Genomic DNA, 17,702 nt, shown 5'->3' on the forward strand with positions numbered 1-17,702 from the left:
ATTTGTATGATGTTATACTACCCCAAATTATGTGTATAATGTTACTATTACCCCATTAATCTTACCATTTACCCCATTAATCTTTATTAGCCCCCCATCATCTGATGGTGGGCTATTCAAATCGCCCTGCATCCGTGGTCCGTGGTCCATGATCCATGGTCCGTCCGTAAACAATTCTTTGTTATCGGTATTTCTCAAGAAGTACCAGAGGGATCTTTCTCAAATTTAATATGTAGGTTCCCCTTGGTCCTTAGCAAGTAATCTGTATGATGTTATACTACCCCAAATTATGTGTATAATGTTACTATTACCCCATTAATCTTACCATTTACCCCATTAATCTTTATAATGTTACTATTACCCCATTAATCTTTATAATGTTACTATTACCCCATTAATCTTACCATTTACCCCATTAATCTTTATAATGTTACTATTACCCCATTAATCTTTATTAGCCCACCATCATATGTATACCACAAGTCACCTGTATGATGTTACAGTACTACAACAAGTAACCTGTATATTGTTACGGAACTCCCACAAGTAATCTGTATGATGTTATACTACCCCAAATTATGTGTATAATGTTACTATTACCCCATTAATCTTACCATTTACCCCATTAATCTTTATAATGTTACTATTACCCCATTAATCTTACCATTTACCCCATTAATCTTTATACTGTTACTATTACCCCATTAATCTTTATTAGCCCACCATCATCTGATGGTGGTCTATTCAACTCACCCTGCATCCGTGGTCCGTGGTCTGTGGTCCGTGGTCCATGGTGCATGGTCCGTCCGTAAACAATTCTTTGTTATCGGTATTTCTCAAGAAGTACCAGAGGGATCTTTCTCAAATTTAATATGTAGGTTCCCCTTGGTCCTTAGCAAGTAATCTGTATGATGTTATACTACCCCAAATTATGTGTATAATGTTACTATTACCCCATTAATCTTTATACTGTTACTATTACCCCATTAATCTTACCATTTACCCCATTAATCTTTATACTGTTACTATTACCCCATTAATCTTTATTAGCCCACCATCATCTGATGGTGGGCTATTCAAAACACCCTGCATCCGTGCTCCGTGGTCTGTGGTCGTTACAACACTACATGTATACAACAAGTAACCTGTATGACGTTACAATACTACCACAAGTAACCTGTATAATGTTACGGTACTACCACAAGTAATCTGTATGATGTTATACTACCCCAAATTATGTGTATAATGTTACTATTTAATACCTTAAGTAACTACAGTCGAACCTCGTTATCTCGAAGTCGACGGGTTCATATGAAAACTTTGAGTTATCCGAGTGTTCGAGTTAAGCGGGTTCATATATATTTGGTATGAAATGTAGTTTGGACATTAGCACTAGCAGTCATTGATTTGTACTAATAGCCAATGTTTATAATCAATTAATGGATGATATACGTAATCAATAGGACACATACATGTATGTTATTTTATTATAAACACACTTACAAAAATAGAGCAAGTTTTTTCCCCGAAAAATGTACTTTCGTTTAACCAGGGGTCCCTGGTTTAACGCGATGAAAACGGTTGGACCATATTGCGAATTCGTTTTGAAATATGGACGGGCCTAGTGATTAAATGTGGATTTGGCTAGTCTTGGCAAAGTCTTTCTAGGTCTTCATTTATATTTGCAAGTCCGTCAAGTTTTACCTCTGAAGTGTTGCATTTAAACTAGAACTATCCCGCTGTCTCCGACCTCGTACTTTACGATGCGGAAATGAAAGTGCGCAAGTCTGAAACAAATCACTGTAATGGAGCGTGCGCATAGTTGATTCTTTAAATGAAAACACACACAAACAGATTATATCGTTCATGTAACACATTGATTCATAAAAGCCAAACGTGACACCTGACACCTCCTCAACTTGATGTAATCAACAGCAATTATCGTATTGTTCTTAAAATCTCTCGATTGACTTTCAAAGCCATACTGGCTCTGTAAAAACACGAACCCATGAAGCTGTCCTATGTTGTGATTTTAACTGTGGAACTCTTTTATGCATGACCACGCTTTGTGACCAATTTTCCGCTTTGGACTCTGGTCAGTTTGGGTGTACAAATCATTAAACGAAATCGCAGTAAGTACAGAATACTATGATGAAGTTTGTTTTTCTTATGAACGACGTGGTTTTGACAGTCCGCACACTTTACAGTCTTTAGCTTTATCGTAAATTATTTTTACCGATTTCATGCTAAATACTCACGAAAGATGTTCATAAACACGGAATGGCGAAATGCGGTAGCTTCGCGTTTTATTTGTATCATTTAATAAATAATTGACGAAAAAAAAATTGAACACTGTTTCAGTAGACGATGTTTTGATGTTGGATTTACACTATTGAAACCAATATCTTACTTCGAGGTATCCAAGTTTTTCGAGTTTTCAGTGTTCGAATTATCAGAGTTTTATTTACTAAGATAAAGATGAGTTTTGGCTGGGACCGAAGAGATCACTTCGAGATAAACGGGGTCTTCGAGTTATGAGAGTTCGAGATAACGAGGTTCGACTGTATGTGTTACTACTTACCAAGATGTGCAACTATAAACTACATTGCACTACCCAATTAATCTGTATAATGTTAATATATCCCCATTAATCTTTATATATGTTACCATTTACCCCATTAATCTTTATACTGTTACTATTACCCCATTAATCTTTATAATGTTACTATTACCCCATTAATCTTTATAATGTTACTATATCCCCAATAATCTTTATAATGTTACTATTACCCCATTAATCTTTATCCTGTTACTATTACCCCATTAATCTTTATTAGCCCACCATCATCTGATGGTGGGCTATTCAAAACACCCTGCATCCGTGGTCCGTGGTCTGTGGTCCGTGGTCCATGGTCCATGGTCCGTCCGTAAACAATTCTTTGTTATCGGTATTTCTCAAGAAGTACCAGAGGGATCTTTCTCAAATTTTATATGTAGGTTCCCCTTGGTCCTCAACTGTGCAGGGCAACTTTTGAGACTGATCGGATAAACAACATAGCCGACAGGCAGCCATCTTGGATTTTGATAATGAAAGTTTGTAAAGTTTGGTATTTCTCAAGAAGTACCAGAGGGATCTTTCTCAAATTTAATATGTAGGTTCCCCTTGGTCCTTAGCTGTGCAGGGCAACTTTTGAGATTGATCGTATAAACAACATGGCCGACAGGCAGCCATCTTGGCTTTTGATAGTATAGGTTTGTAACCGCTATTTCTCCGGAAGAACTAGAGGGATATTTCTAAAATTTGATATGTAGGTTCCCCTTGGTCCTAGCTGTGCAGGGCAATTTTAGAGACTGATCGGATAAACAACATGGCCGACAGGCAGCCATCTTGGATTTTGATAGTGAAAGTTTGTTTTGCTATTTCTCAAGAAGTACTGAACGGATCTTTCTCAAATTTTAAATGTGGGTTCCCCTTGATCCCTAGTTGTGTATGTTATATTTTGAGACTGATCATAAAAACAAAATGGATTAAAAGAAGAACTAAACAGATCTTTCTCATATTGCAATGATCGATTCTATTTCTCTCACATTAAGTACTGTACTAGTAAATATGTGAAATGACAAACTCACTTTGAAGGTTGGCTTTCATACACATCAGTATTAAGTTTAGATCAAAAGATACCTCGAGGTGCATTTACTGTTAACATGACTCGATCAAACAGATTAAAGGAAAGAAGAGAAAAGATCGAAGTGCCAAAGAACTAATGAAGATGGTACAAAGGTGGACGCCAAGATCCCTCTGGGATCTCTTGTAATGTTACTATTACCCCATTAATCTTTATAATGTTAATATTACCCCTTTAATCTTTATAATGTTACTATTACCCATTAATCTTTATAATGTTACTAATACCCCATTAATCTTTATACTGTTACTATTACCCCATTAATTTTTATAATATTACTATTACCCATTAATCTTTATAATGTTACTATTACCCCATTAATCTTTATAATGTTATTATTACCCCATTAATCTTTGTAATGTTACTATTACCCCATTAATCTTTATAATGTTACTATTACCCCATTAATCTTTATAATGTTACTATTACCCCAATAATCTTATAATGTTACTTCTACCTCACATAACATGATTCCTCCTATTTTAACCCTTTCAACACTGCAAACCATAATAGGCTCATCCATATCAATAAATGGTAGAGTCTACTAAAGTTACTTAGTGACGAAAGGTTAGGAAGGGTTAATCTTAAACTTCAGTATCAGATCTGAAATTTTCATTTGGTGTCATCCTTTGGCAATTCATCACATCTGCATAGTCGATACATTCTGATTTGAAAACCTGGTGCAGCATCAGTTGCATCTGATATTGCTGGATCCAGACATTTCGCTGTCACACGGCTCACTAGACTTCACTAGACTGTTGTTGTCCTGGTTTATGGAGATTTGACATTCATCTGCAGCTTTGTAACATCTGTTGTTCTGTCTGCCCTGTCTGTGCATATATAAGACTTTGTGTTTACATGTCCTTCCAGCATAATGGTTTAGAATTATCTTACATTATATTTCATATAGTCGCTGACAATTGAAAAAGATTTGTTGCACACTATACGCAAATCATGACTCATTTAAATGAAAATGAATGCAACACCTTTCAAATATTTTCGGAGCCTACATGTATGAGATGTTTTCATAAATTTATTTAGAGAACCGTAAATGATTGGCTTATACGCAACATCTGTTCTGAATAATTACTCTAAGGATGAAGAATTCTTACTATGTGTCAAAATAAAACTGTATATACGTGTAATAATTTTTTTAAGGAGCTATGACACTTGAGGGTATTTAAAGTAGTTGGGCCGTTGGATTTACTGTTTATATAAACAAACCATTTCATTATTACAATACTTTACTGGTGGTATGTCCAGGAGGTCTCATTCTGAACTAGAAAAAGGGGATTAAATGGGTTTTATCCAATTACATACCCAGATTTCCCTCAAATCTTAATTATATATGGACTTATGTAAGTATTTCTAGATTAGATGCACATCTTTTAGTTATGTTACTGTAAGTGAAGAATGAGAAATTGGGAAAAAGTTTTATCTGGTGCACATTTCTGCTTATCATTGGCACTTTATACATTAAACCATGACTAAAACCTGAAAAATGCAACTCTCACAGTTTACTAGTTGTGCCTAATTTATTCATTCAATGTTTTTGGCAAATTTGTCAATACTGAACAATTGAACCTGTCTTGAAAGATCTAGACCATACATTATAGCTAGATCACCTGTCTGTAGAGACCATATATTATAGCTAGATTACAGACAGGTGATCTAGCTGTAATGTATGGTCTAGATATTTCAAGACAGGTTCAATACTGAACAATTGAACCTGGCTTGAAAGATCTAGACCACACATTATAGCTAGATCACCAGTCTGTAGAGACCATGTATTATAGCTAGATCACCAGTCTGTAGAGACCATATATTATGGCTAGATCACCTGTCCGTAGAGACCATATATCATAGCTAGATCACCTGTCTGTAGAGACCATATATTATAGCTACTAGATCACCTGTCTGTAGAAACCATATATTATAGCTAGATCACCTGTCTGTAGAGACCATATATTATAGCTAGATCACCTGTCTGTAGAGACCACCTGTCAGTCCTCAGAAACTGCTATATTGATCCAGCAATAAGCCCATACCTGTTAATAAGCCCATCCATAGATATAGTATTTCAGTAGAAATGCCACCAAATAGTGTTTCGTTGTCTTCTTATAAGCCCAACCTCTGCTTTTGAGTCAGAATTAATGTGTTTGTCCCTGGGCTTATTGCAGAGTAAATACAGGTATAGCTGTTGATCATGAGAGGTGACCTGTCTTGAGGGACCATTAGAACTTCCGTGCAGTGATTTGGATGGTCTCCCTGATGTCTTCAGTATGTAAGAGACCATCGATCTGTGAAAGAGACAACCTGTCCTTAGAGAGCTGTACCTGTCTTTAGAGAATACCTCTCTTTAGATAATACCTCTATTTAGAGACCATTTGTCTTTTAGAACACAGCTGTCTTTATAAGAGGCCACCTGTCTTTAGAGAATACCTTTTTAATGGAATACCTCTCTTTAGAGACCCTAGCTGTCTTTGAGAACAGCTGTCTTTAGAGAAATTAAATGCCTGTTTTTAGGGAATACCTCTCTTTTAAGAGACCAAGACCTGTCTTTGAGAACAGCTGTCATTTAAGACCACCTTTAATAAGAGAATATCTCTTTTAAAGGAATATCTCTCTTTAGACAGCGACAGATTTTAGAGAACATCTGTCTCTCCTGAGAGACATTATGAACGCTGACCACAAGGAAAATATAAGTTATAAACCCCTCCGCATTGAAGCCATTTTGGTCTCTGTAGAGTATAACATATAGATAGATAGATAATGGGGAAACATCTATACATGTACTGCTAGTATATTGTAATTTATGTGTATTTGACTTTGAGATGTTTCTTTCGATACAGAGTGATCTAAACATTTGTTGGAGGCAGTTAGAAATTGTTTCAACAGACCACCTGTATTATGATTTTGAGAGGTAACCTGCCTTGGCAGACCTCCTGTCAGTGTCGAACATTGAGTACAATGTATATATGTGCATGTATTCTGTCCACGAAATCAAACCCAACAAGAAAACCAACTTGTCTGAGACACTATATTACTTATAAAGACTTGTAATCTGTCCTGAGAAATCATTAGTGGAGGTCATAAAATATATATCTATACACGGATCAGTAGCGATGTCAGAACCACCAAAACTGTATGTGTTTATCACTACAATACCAGACCTGTACAAGTGTCGGTCAGACTTGGAGTGTTTTCCCAGACCCCAGATAATGACCAACCTGCTGGGCTAACAAGCTCTGCCAGTGAACTACAGCCAGGGTACAAGCTGCAGGAGAGAAAGGCCTTTAATTACCAATGGTCCACTGCCCGCCCAAAGTCAGCTGACATTCTTATCCCAGTCTAGATCAGACCATTGTAGTGTGTGGTCATTTAGGGAGACTGGGATTTGACCTGACAGACTTTTACTGGTTCATATTAGCCTAATTAAGATAAACTATCGTTAGACAAATTTTGACATGTTTGAAGGTGTCAAGTTTCATTGCAATGTCTCCAGTATGGAGACCTAAACCATGTCTACCCACATGCATGACCACCAAAGTTCATGCCAGCCTCAAACGTACCCAGGAGCCCAAATTTACTTATTGCACCTTGCATGTTCATTTGATAAAATTGGTTTTTTTTTCAGTTTGGTAAAGTTACAATGTAGCTAACCTCCTACCAGAAGTTTTTGGTTAGAAAAAATTGTATTTAGTTTTTTGTTGACATTACCAGTATTATTTTCAATTATCTTTTCAAATTTTGTCTTAATAAAGTATTTGATATAATGAGCAGGAAAACTTCAATATTAAGAAAGGGAAGGAAATTTGTGCTTTTTGAAAATCAGAGTCGGAGACACTTCTGAATTTCCACGGGGTCTCATTACATCTACCCGCAGCTCGTCCAGGCTTGTGTTGAACTTCACATTTTCCACAAATTTTCATCTGAAGCCTGATGTTTTAAAATATATAATTAAACCAACATAAAATTACGCCATTACAGAAAAGCTAAATCTTTTGATACACCTGTTCTGGTATTTCAATTGTCATTATGAATTGTCAAAAAGTCTGTTAGGTTTACTAAAGAACCACTGGGATCTTGTTTTTATTATAGAAACTAAATAGCAGGTAGAATGTCACAAAACACAATGAGACAGAAAAAAACATTTCATGACTTAACTCTGTTCATACACCTGCCAACGTGAGACACGGATCATTTAAAGGGTCAAGTCTACTATTGAGTCAAATGTTACAGATAAATTGAAAAAACACGAATAATCCTTACAACAATAGCTAATAAAAAAGACTGCATTAGGGGAAATGTCATATGTCAAATTGACTAAAAAATCAGTGAATGGGGATAATGTTTGACATTTCCCATACATCAGCCTTCGAGATTTACATGGTTTAACTTACTAATTGTGCCAGTCAAAACATGATTTTACTGTAGCGTGTGATTTGGATATTAAAGAGACTTTGAACCCCTGTAGGAAAGCATACCACCCCACGTATTTCAATTTTGCCCACACATATGTATAGTGTAACACAATGATATGATAAAGTGATGAGATACCAGTATATATATAGATAAATATATGTCAATGCATGTCATCAGGTGCAAAATGGGGTCAATTTTGGGTCACATTGACATTATAAATTGGGCTTGGCTCTGCATGTAGGCATCAGCTGAAGAAATACGGATTAATTAATTACCTTGTCGATGTCAGAAAAGAAATGAACATTCAAAATATCATAGGATCACAGGTGTTGCATTTCTAAATGAATCTCTGATCAATTTCTTTCACTGAAATGTTGATTTCAGAATGGAAAGGAAAAACATACAGTCAAGTCTTTCTAGACATTTTCTTTAGGTTGGTAAGTATGGATTATGAGAAGTTCTTTATTGGTTGTGTAAAAAGATCTTGAGTGTTCTCATAGTATAGTTAAGTCAGTTATAAACCCCCATTTGTCCTCTATTACTGCTAAGTCATTGTACAACACATACGATCTCATCGCTGTTTATTACATTTTTAGCTGTAGTTAACTTTCTGTGAATAAGATGGTATATGATATCTGTACCATTAGATACAAATTGCGGTTGAATATGATCCCGTTTTAATATCGGTGATGTCTTTAACAAATACTGATGTAGCTTAAAACGGTTCAGTGTGGCTACTTCATCAGCTGTGAAAATAAAATTATCAAGGTGTTAAATTGACAAACTCGATACACCTGATAAAAAAAATCCTGATCCAGGATTTCAGCGAGGTTGTGTTGGGCTGTTCCCTGATAGAACGTAACAGAGATTCACGTGGCGTGGCGTATGTTTATTTGTCTGATCAGTTGGAAAATCGTGTTCCGGCTGTTGCTCCCAGTCCACCGTAAGCTTACCATGCACATGTATCACTGCTGCCGGGCTAATATTGAGTAGTATGCTATAGGCTTGGGTGGTCTTGTACCATGAAGATAGTTGTAGATCTGGAGTTGTGTATAGTTATAGGGGTAAGGACTGTGTGTCAAAAACACAGCACCTGGGTCACTGTGGCCTATAAATACTTTCACTTGATTGATTTTATAACATGTTATAGAAAATCAGGTTGATATCCTTAATTCTAAAAGTACATCTTATAGATTGTATACGCTATATAAGATGAAGTGACAGTTTGCAAAGATCATATACCGGTACCGTATTTATCATAACAACCACACCGCTGACCGTACCTGCTATAATTTGTATATAAGCTTTGGCAATAATGTATGTGTGCATCAAAAAATTATTTTTGCTCCATATAGTTTTAGTATCCTAAATCAATATTATATAATCATCCCTTGAATATCTAGGTTTTCTTTTCTATATATACCTGTCTGGAAATTAGCACTACACATTGTGAACAGTCTGCCATTGATAATAAAAAAAAATTCAATTGATGGATATTTTACTTATATAACTACCTGTTACTAGAGCAGTATGATATTGTGTGCAGATTTTAGTTGAGTTTAAAAAATTGTCAAAGTTCCCAAATGTACACAGAAAAAAATGGAGATAACTGATATTGTTTCATAAATAATGAAGTTCCAATGTATATTTCTCATTCAGTAAGAACCTGAATCTATACGGCTGGATGGGCTTAACAGTTGGTGCATACGAGGTGCTAGAATTATTACTTTAAATCTGATGTTCACTAAAAACAGAAAATGTTAACCCCATTTTCTGAACATTTAGATCTGGAAAATCATGATAAGGTGCTTGACAAGTTCTGGAACAGTGCTTGGAGTGGCTAACGTTTTATCAATCAATAAAAAAAGCTCAATTCTTGAAAGTGACATAAAAGTAATATTTAGTGATTTTCATATAAATGTTAAAATGTTGTGCTAATGTCCAATTACGATTACATCATTGATATCCATGTTGCTTTCTTTGTCTCTTTGCAGTTTATATGGATGGTGTGGAGTGTGATGATACAAAACATATAGGGGGCGCCACTGTGTATTCACACAATGTGGAGAAAGCAATGTATTACGGCGAAGACCTTTCATGCAGTATAACTTTCCGGCCAGAAAACAGTGGCTGGAAGCTAATGTTACGCATTATAGAATTGGATATACCTGACCGTCTGCCCAGTGGAGTTTGTAACGACGCTTTATATATTTATGATACAGACTCCATTTATGCCGCAGCCATGGTAAGTACATGATTTCAAGACAATATGATTCAGACTTTATGAATTCATAAATACCATAAAAACCCATGTAATTTGCGCACTTTTTTTCCAGAAATTTAATACCCAAAGTGGGGAGTGCGTAAAATACACGGGTATAAGCAATTTGAAGTTTTTTTCATGAAAAGATCGACGATTCTGGCAGACCGCCATCTTGGACACGAGATAATCTCCCTTGGTACACAGAACTCAAAGACAAACGACGATCAACACATTTATTTATGTCAAACATCAATAAAAGATACAATTGATACATACTGTGTTGTTACCTGAGTTTATGCATTAGCAAAGCATTATTAAATAGGTAACCGTTAACAAAGAAAGTTTAGCCAAATTCCTATGCCAGAGAATCGCCGATCAACTTACGTTTCGACATCTCGGTGCGTTTTCCCATACTATTACGAAAATGAAGTTGTTCAATTTAAGCTCCATTGCTTGTAAGTTCTGTAAGGGCTTTTTTCAAATCGCCTATGCATACAGCATGTTTTCTTTCCCGGCTCACTTTCATGTTGATCACGCGTCTAACATTACGTAAACACGTGATTGATAATAACCTTGTGAATTATTTCAATATTTATTAAATGAAGCATCGTAAAAATACTCTGATTTAATGATGGAGTAGATTTGAAGAGGATGTATTGATTGTCCATGCTAGCTTCTAGTATAAACATATTTTTTTATAATCCCTTATCGGTCAAATCAGTCTGTAGACAATGCAGTAGGGCTTCGTAATTCACGCCACGTGTTGGTGAGTGAAAAAAACAACAACATGGTCCGTCGATCGCGACTGCAAATCATTTCAATTAGTAGAGCTTTTGTTAACTGGTAATCACAGATATAGTGTTAGCTAATTACTGCATTATAATTTGTATTGACTGTAGTGTTGAGAAGTGTCAATAATTTACGCTGAGGCATGCGATCCTACCTTGCCTATTGTCTGGGACCAGACGATATCGGACAAATTATGCCCACCGGTTAACTTACCTGTAAATGTCGCAAAACCAGCAGTCATGACCACAGATGACCGATTTTAATAATTTTACAGTAGGTAAAAATTGTGTGGCCAAAAAGTATCGCCAAACCACGGACTTAGATAATCTAAGTCCGTGGCCAAACTGAACTGTGACATGACCTGGTTTGAAGTGACGATACCCAAGCCGCTATGATGAGCCCTTCTCACTGATCGTTATTATGATCAATAAAAGGTATCTAATTATGTCTTTCACCACTAGGTATGCACCAGCGGTTACTAAACATCGAATTACTTCTTAATTGATATGTTTTTGTAAGCAAGTAAATGTTTTATGTAAAATATTGCTAAAATGAATTGATGTATGCCGATATGCGCACACGTGTGTGTCAACAAACAACCAAATACACATTTTACGCAGTTTCCTCTTAGTTTTAACATCATTGTACCTGTAAACAATGCTTATGAACTCCTAAGAATCCCAACCGGTTTGTCTTTCATTTTCAGAGATCGATTTTCGGAACTTGGATTTTTTTTTCCATCTTTTTTTAGCTGTGCAAAATATTTAAGTAGAAGCTTTTTTGGGGATTTTCAGCCTCAAAAAAGTACCTGTGCAAATTACATGGTTTTTTACGGTAATTCAATTGTAAACTGGAGTTTTTTCCCTAAATTTTCTATCTTTTTAAAAATTCAACTTGGAGAACCATTAAAATGTTCGCCGTCTGAAAAAAAGAATTTTGACATTTGCCTAATGTTGAATTGTCATTCCATTGTATTATAATTGTCTAGTTATATAAGTTTTGCACCCATATAAATTTGCTGCTGTGGCATTCAAAAGTAAAAACAGCTAAAATCCATTTTTCAGTGCACTTTATATCGAGTCTGTATTAATCAAAACCCTGTGAGTTTTTATCGAAACTCGTCATCTCTATAGATTTCAATAGTAATTCAATTTATTATAGACGTCTTTTTACATGTGCAAAATTGACCTGATAGAAAGTACAGTTTATGGTCTGTTTACATGTGTATATATAGTGATAGTGTGTGCACCTGATTCAGTGTCATAATGAGGTTTCAAGTTGAGTTATTTGTGCTTGCCAAGGTCTCGAACATAACTCTCAACGAAGGAAACCGAAAGCACTTGACTCTGAGGAGTTTGCACCTCAGAGAATCGCACACAAAAATTACATAATGTGTGGCTCATACATAGCTTCCATGTGGCAAAAAGGCAAAACAATCTCAAAAGAATGTACACACTTTTTTTTGTACCGAAAATTAATTGGACTCTTTCACCTAGATATATGTATCACTGCTTTGCAGAATCTTAGGTGCGACCAAAATGGCTGATTTCTGTCAAGCAACCACTATCTGTCTCAAATAGGGCCCCACCATTCATCATTAGGAGGTTGGCTGTGTCAGGTTTAAAGTCATGACAATTTCAACAACTCCGAAATGGCCTCAAGTGCTTGTGTGGAGTTAATTCCCCACTGCCATCTGCCAGGGTGTAGGAGCTATTGCGATGATTTAAGAGCCAACGTGACTGTGATTATTTACAAAGCTCTACAGAAAATATGACAGTGATCATGCGACCATAAGGTCTTTACTGTGTTTGGTTGTTTCATAGGTCAAAGCATAAAGGAAGTTTATTGCAACACTGAACGTATACATAAAGTATCTGCAGCAGGCGCCCTGTAGAGGCGAGGGAATTTCCTCTGGAAGTAAAACAGTATATCAGCGAATATTGATGTTCATGTTGTCTGCTGAAGGTTTCATGGTGAAATTTGAAGACATTCATTACTTACGACTTTTGGAGAAATATGGAATTTTATGTGTTATTGCTTCATACAGCAGATAATCAAAAGCAATTTATGATCACAATAGAAACATGAAATGTCCTATACATTTCTAGATCAATGTTATTTCATAGAATAATCCAGACAATTTGACATTTGAAAAATAACCTTATATCAATAAATTTCTGATTAGAAATCTAGATTAGAAATGAACTGCAGTATAACGGATTCCTAATAAAATTGGGAAACATAGTTTGTGTAAAAGATGTCCACATGCAATATGACATATATATATGACAAGGTTGAATTGTTGTTCTTTACTTTAACTGTCAACAGAATTGTCATCAAATATGAAAAGCAAAAGTATACCAGCTGTACAACTATGCTGTTAATTTCTGAAGGTTTATTGTATGTACAGATTATAGAAGTTATAATTATATAGTATAAAGCTCAATGCTCAGTGACATTTCTTTCATGAATTATTTTCTAAGTACATGGAGTGTATTATACTTCAAATTAGCTTATACAGGTAATATAAAAACGGCAAGATATAGACTTTAATTTGTTTTAATATTTCATAACTTCAATCCAATTCTTTGTAGATATATATACAGATGTAGCAATTTCTGTTGTTAAAAATATTTTTCAAATTTAAAAAATAGTGAAATGTTTTTTTGTAATAAGTTTATAGGTGTTGACAGGAACACTGATACTGTAAACACACTCGTAACTGGTGTAAACAATTATTCAAATCAGCCTTGATTGTATAGGTATACATGGTGGCTCCTGGTCCGGGATAATTGTTTGTTCCAGGTCCTCGAGCTGAGGATGAATTCTTAATGTAATCTGTGTCTCCACTGATGAATATAGGCAAAACAACACGTGCTGATTATCATCTCCAATTTAATATACTAAAATCTTCATCAATGTTGTCAGAATAGAGTACATTTCTGTGTGATGTCCTTTTTATTAGAACCTGCTTGGTTGGAAGACGACTACGACCGTTCAATAGCGTATCGTTCGTTGTCTTATCTCGTGCATTGTCGGCGTGATTATTCAGATATAGGATTTTTCGCCCCGAGCTTCTGGATAGAAAGGATGCTAATACCGGCCGCTCGAGATGACGGGAGAAGTACAATTGTAGATATTGTCCACATTCTTTGTAATGCAGCATTATACGGACCCCAGGAGATCGTGAGGATGTTGGAATAATTTCAATAACACCAGCTCAGTAATGTGTTGTACTAGCTATAGCTCCCTGCAATACGATTACATCGTTTGTCGTCCCCCGTCTGCCTATGTTGATTCAGCGACATATACAGATGTGTGATGCTCATAATCACTGAAGTGTTAGTGTCGACTGTAATTGGCTTCACTAAAGCCACTATATGATATCTACAAATCAGTGTATTGACTTTCAGGCATTCTCGCTTATATACAAATATATATATATCTATACAAAGTGTAACCTTCCTTAATTTGTGAATCCTAATAGATTCAGAAACCGTATAATCTAATACGCTGCTTAAGTTATTGTCTAAATTAAGTACCACTGTTTGAATTCATAATTCCTTTTAACTAAAGCAATTAAAAAAAGCCTGAAAGTAGCTTTTGTGTACAAAAATACACAGAATAGCAGCTTGTATTCAAACTTACTACATACTTGAGTAGCATAAACTTGTACATAAACTACATAATTATTATATCACTACATCATCACTCCCTGCAAAAAATGTTGCATTTTGTTGTAAAGCAGTTAATAAATAAATATTGCCCTGCTAGTAACAGGGTAGCGACTTATTTTTAATACTGTTCTAGATGCAATAGATGGTAGCCATTTTTATACGTTCATAAATATATTCTTCAATGCTACGTATACCCAGTGAGAGTAACAGTATGTTTGTACACATGAATACACCCTGGTTACGCCTAACAGAGAGACGTATTGTATACATGAATACATCATCATCGTTGCTTCACGTAAAATGCAGGTGCGTCCTTGAGGGCACATATTCAACAGAGTGAAAAAATCAACTCTTGTGTTAATGTCATTGTATGGGATGAATTTCTCTTGATTGCTTCGGATCAATCAATGTTATTTGTAGCACTTTGTATACATGAATGTAGCTAGCACGATCATACAGGAATGCGGTTGACTGCCCGACAGTTTTGCTGGGCAGTTTTTAAGGACTGCGCACATGAAATGCATGACTGGTGAGACAATGCAAGGTTGGTCGTGGAATTGAATAAAATCATGAGCATGCATTTTAACATGTTTTGCCTCCTCGCGTCTGCAGTGATCAGGACTCCTTTTCAGCTATATACCGGCCATCAAAGGCAGTCATGCACGATCGGTCACACATGCTAGGGCTTGTTCTGTCATTATTCCTGTTGATGGTGTGGTTATCAATCCGATCTGCAGAACTGCAGTGATGGAGAGTCCCTGGACCGTGACATGATGGTCTCGCAGTGTACGCTCTAAAGCTATACGAGGAGCAAACAACCTGTTGTTAAAACATCACACCGCTACAAAACAGTAGAATAACGCTAGAGAAAGCTACAGTGTATGTCAGCCGTCTGAAGGGAATACAAGAGAGCAGGCTGTCCGGAAAATCCATCAGGATCAATAGCATTACAATCACGATTATATACATGTGATAGCGTCATGTGGACTCATGTTTTGACAAACTGTCAATGTTATTTACTGCATTAAAAAGATTGCAAACATAAAATTTTGTTATAAGTTATTTATTATACAGATGATTATTTACATGTAAAGGATAGAAACAGATTACATGATAAGATATATGTCTTTCACTGAATCCCGAAGACAGAACTTACTAAGATTATATGCATCATAGTTCTCATTGCTTACGAGTATTTGTATCAAGTGTGTATACAAGTTTATGATGACTGAATGAGCCCAAACAGTGGCTAGAATACATGGTTATCTATATCCCATCATCCCCATGCAGATTCCTTTATCTCCTCTCTGTTCTAGCCCTTCCCCTTTCCCATGCCACACTGCCTTTTGTGATTAAAATAGGCCACACCCATGCTCTGACAAGCTAGTTTGGTCAGTCTGGGGTCCATGACCGATCTCCGTTGGGATCTGTTGCCTGCCTCTCTTGCTATGATTACAGCCCTCTTGGGTATCCTTTTTGGAACCTTTGAGGGGATAGTTTCTCTCTCATAGTGACAATTTCGTGGCTTAACTCCCTGTAACCTCAAACCCCAACCACAAAGTGTTAGTAAATCAAGACTTGTCCTTAAAAGTTTGCATTATGGGACTTTAGGGCCTTTGTATCATGGTCACCTCCAACCAGTTCTTAGGTCAGAACTGCTTTGTGTTTCATAGCTAAACATGGTCATCAGAAGTCCAGCGAGGGTGAGCATCTTAAACAGTGACCTTTGGACTGGATTTGTCCCAAGTCTTCCTCCTAATTGTTCCTCAGCTAATGACATCGGGCCAAAGCCCTGTCTTAGGATGGATTTGTCTTTTAATGTGGAATACATACAAGAATGTTGAGAAATTGGTCCAGAATCTTTTAACCAATGACAATCTGCACTCAAGTTGCCCAGAAGTTGCTACTTAGTTTATTTGCTCCTCTATCAGTTCCTCGAGCTCATCAGACCGACAAGCTAGAAGGCAATATTTTGTTCTTTTAACTGGCCACCACCCAAGTCAAGGAGTGTCATTCTTTTCTTTTCAGTTACGTGGGTTTCCTGGCCTGAAGCACAACATTGTTGATCTTTTTTAACAACCTTGTATTTGGTGCTTATTTGTCTTGAGAAGGAGTTAAATAAGGACTTTGCTGGTCCAGACCAAAAAAATCCAGTACTCGTTTAAAATGCATCAGTACGGCTTGTAAGAGCATTCCTTGTGATAAGAAACTCAAGTAACCGACTGCCTTCTCTGGTCTACCAGTTCCAGATTGGACTTGGGTTACTTACTTTATCAGCTGCTTCATCAGAAGATTGAGATATTCCACTTCAGGATCTTCAAGTCAGATGGTTCCTCCTGTTTTACATTTTCAGTGGAAGTAAAATTACTCGGAACAGCTTGGTTGTGTGGATGCTTTCCAAGGGTGTGGTTATTCTGCTTTTGCTGGATCTCCCTTAGCTGCAAAGGCAAATTTTCGTATCACCCTTTAAGCTTGGATCAAGAGAAGACTCTTGCCATTGATATTTGGAGTATTCAGCAAGGCTCTTGTTGAGAAGTAGTCTTGGACCTGATTAAATGGCCTTGGGCACCACAGTAAAGAAAGTAATGATGACTATTCCTTTGCTTGCAGGGTTTTTCTTTGCCCTAGCTACCTGCAAGTGGTCATGATCAGTTTCCAACTTTCTCAGATTTAAGATATTCACAACTTCTGGGATGAGTCCCTTGCACTTCATCTGGTGAGAGGACCTCTTGTGGACTACTTCAAATCAGACCTGAAACTTGTACTCTAGGTGGGGCTTCATCCTTACAAAGACAGAGATTTCTCCTACCCAAGACTTTAATGTGATTCACTTGAGTACATATACTATGTCCTGGATATTGT

At 36.4% G+C, this 17,702-nt stretch overlaps 1 protein-coding gene across 2 annotated transcripts in view; it reads left to right on the forward strand.

Annotated features, from left to right (window-relative positions):
• The window catches only part of LOC110446471, a 127,551-nt gene that overhangs the window by 18,752 nt on the left and 91,097 nt on the right, over window positions 1–17,702 (forward strand). For both annotated transcript variants that reach the window (XM_021492028.1, XM_021492824.1), the window contains exon 2: window positions 10,106–10,356. In XM_021492028.1, the coding sequence (XP_021347703.1) occupies window positions 10,106–10,356 (251 nt within the window). The remainder of the gene's footprint in view (window positions 1–10,105; window positions 10,357–17,702) is intronic.

The sequence above is a fragment of the Mizuhopecten yessoensis genome, unplaced genomic scaffold (assembly GCF_002113885.1).
Source record: "Mizuhopecten yessoensis strain PY_sf001 unplaced genomic scaffold, ASM211388v2 scaffold13, whole genome shotgun sequence".
NCBI lineage: Eukaryota > Metazoa > Mollusca > Bivalvia > Pectinida > Pectinidae > Mizuhopecten > Mizuhopecten yessoensis.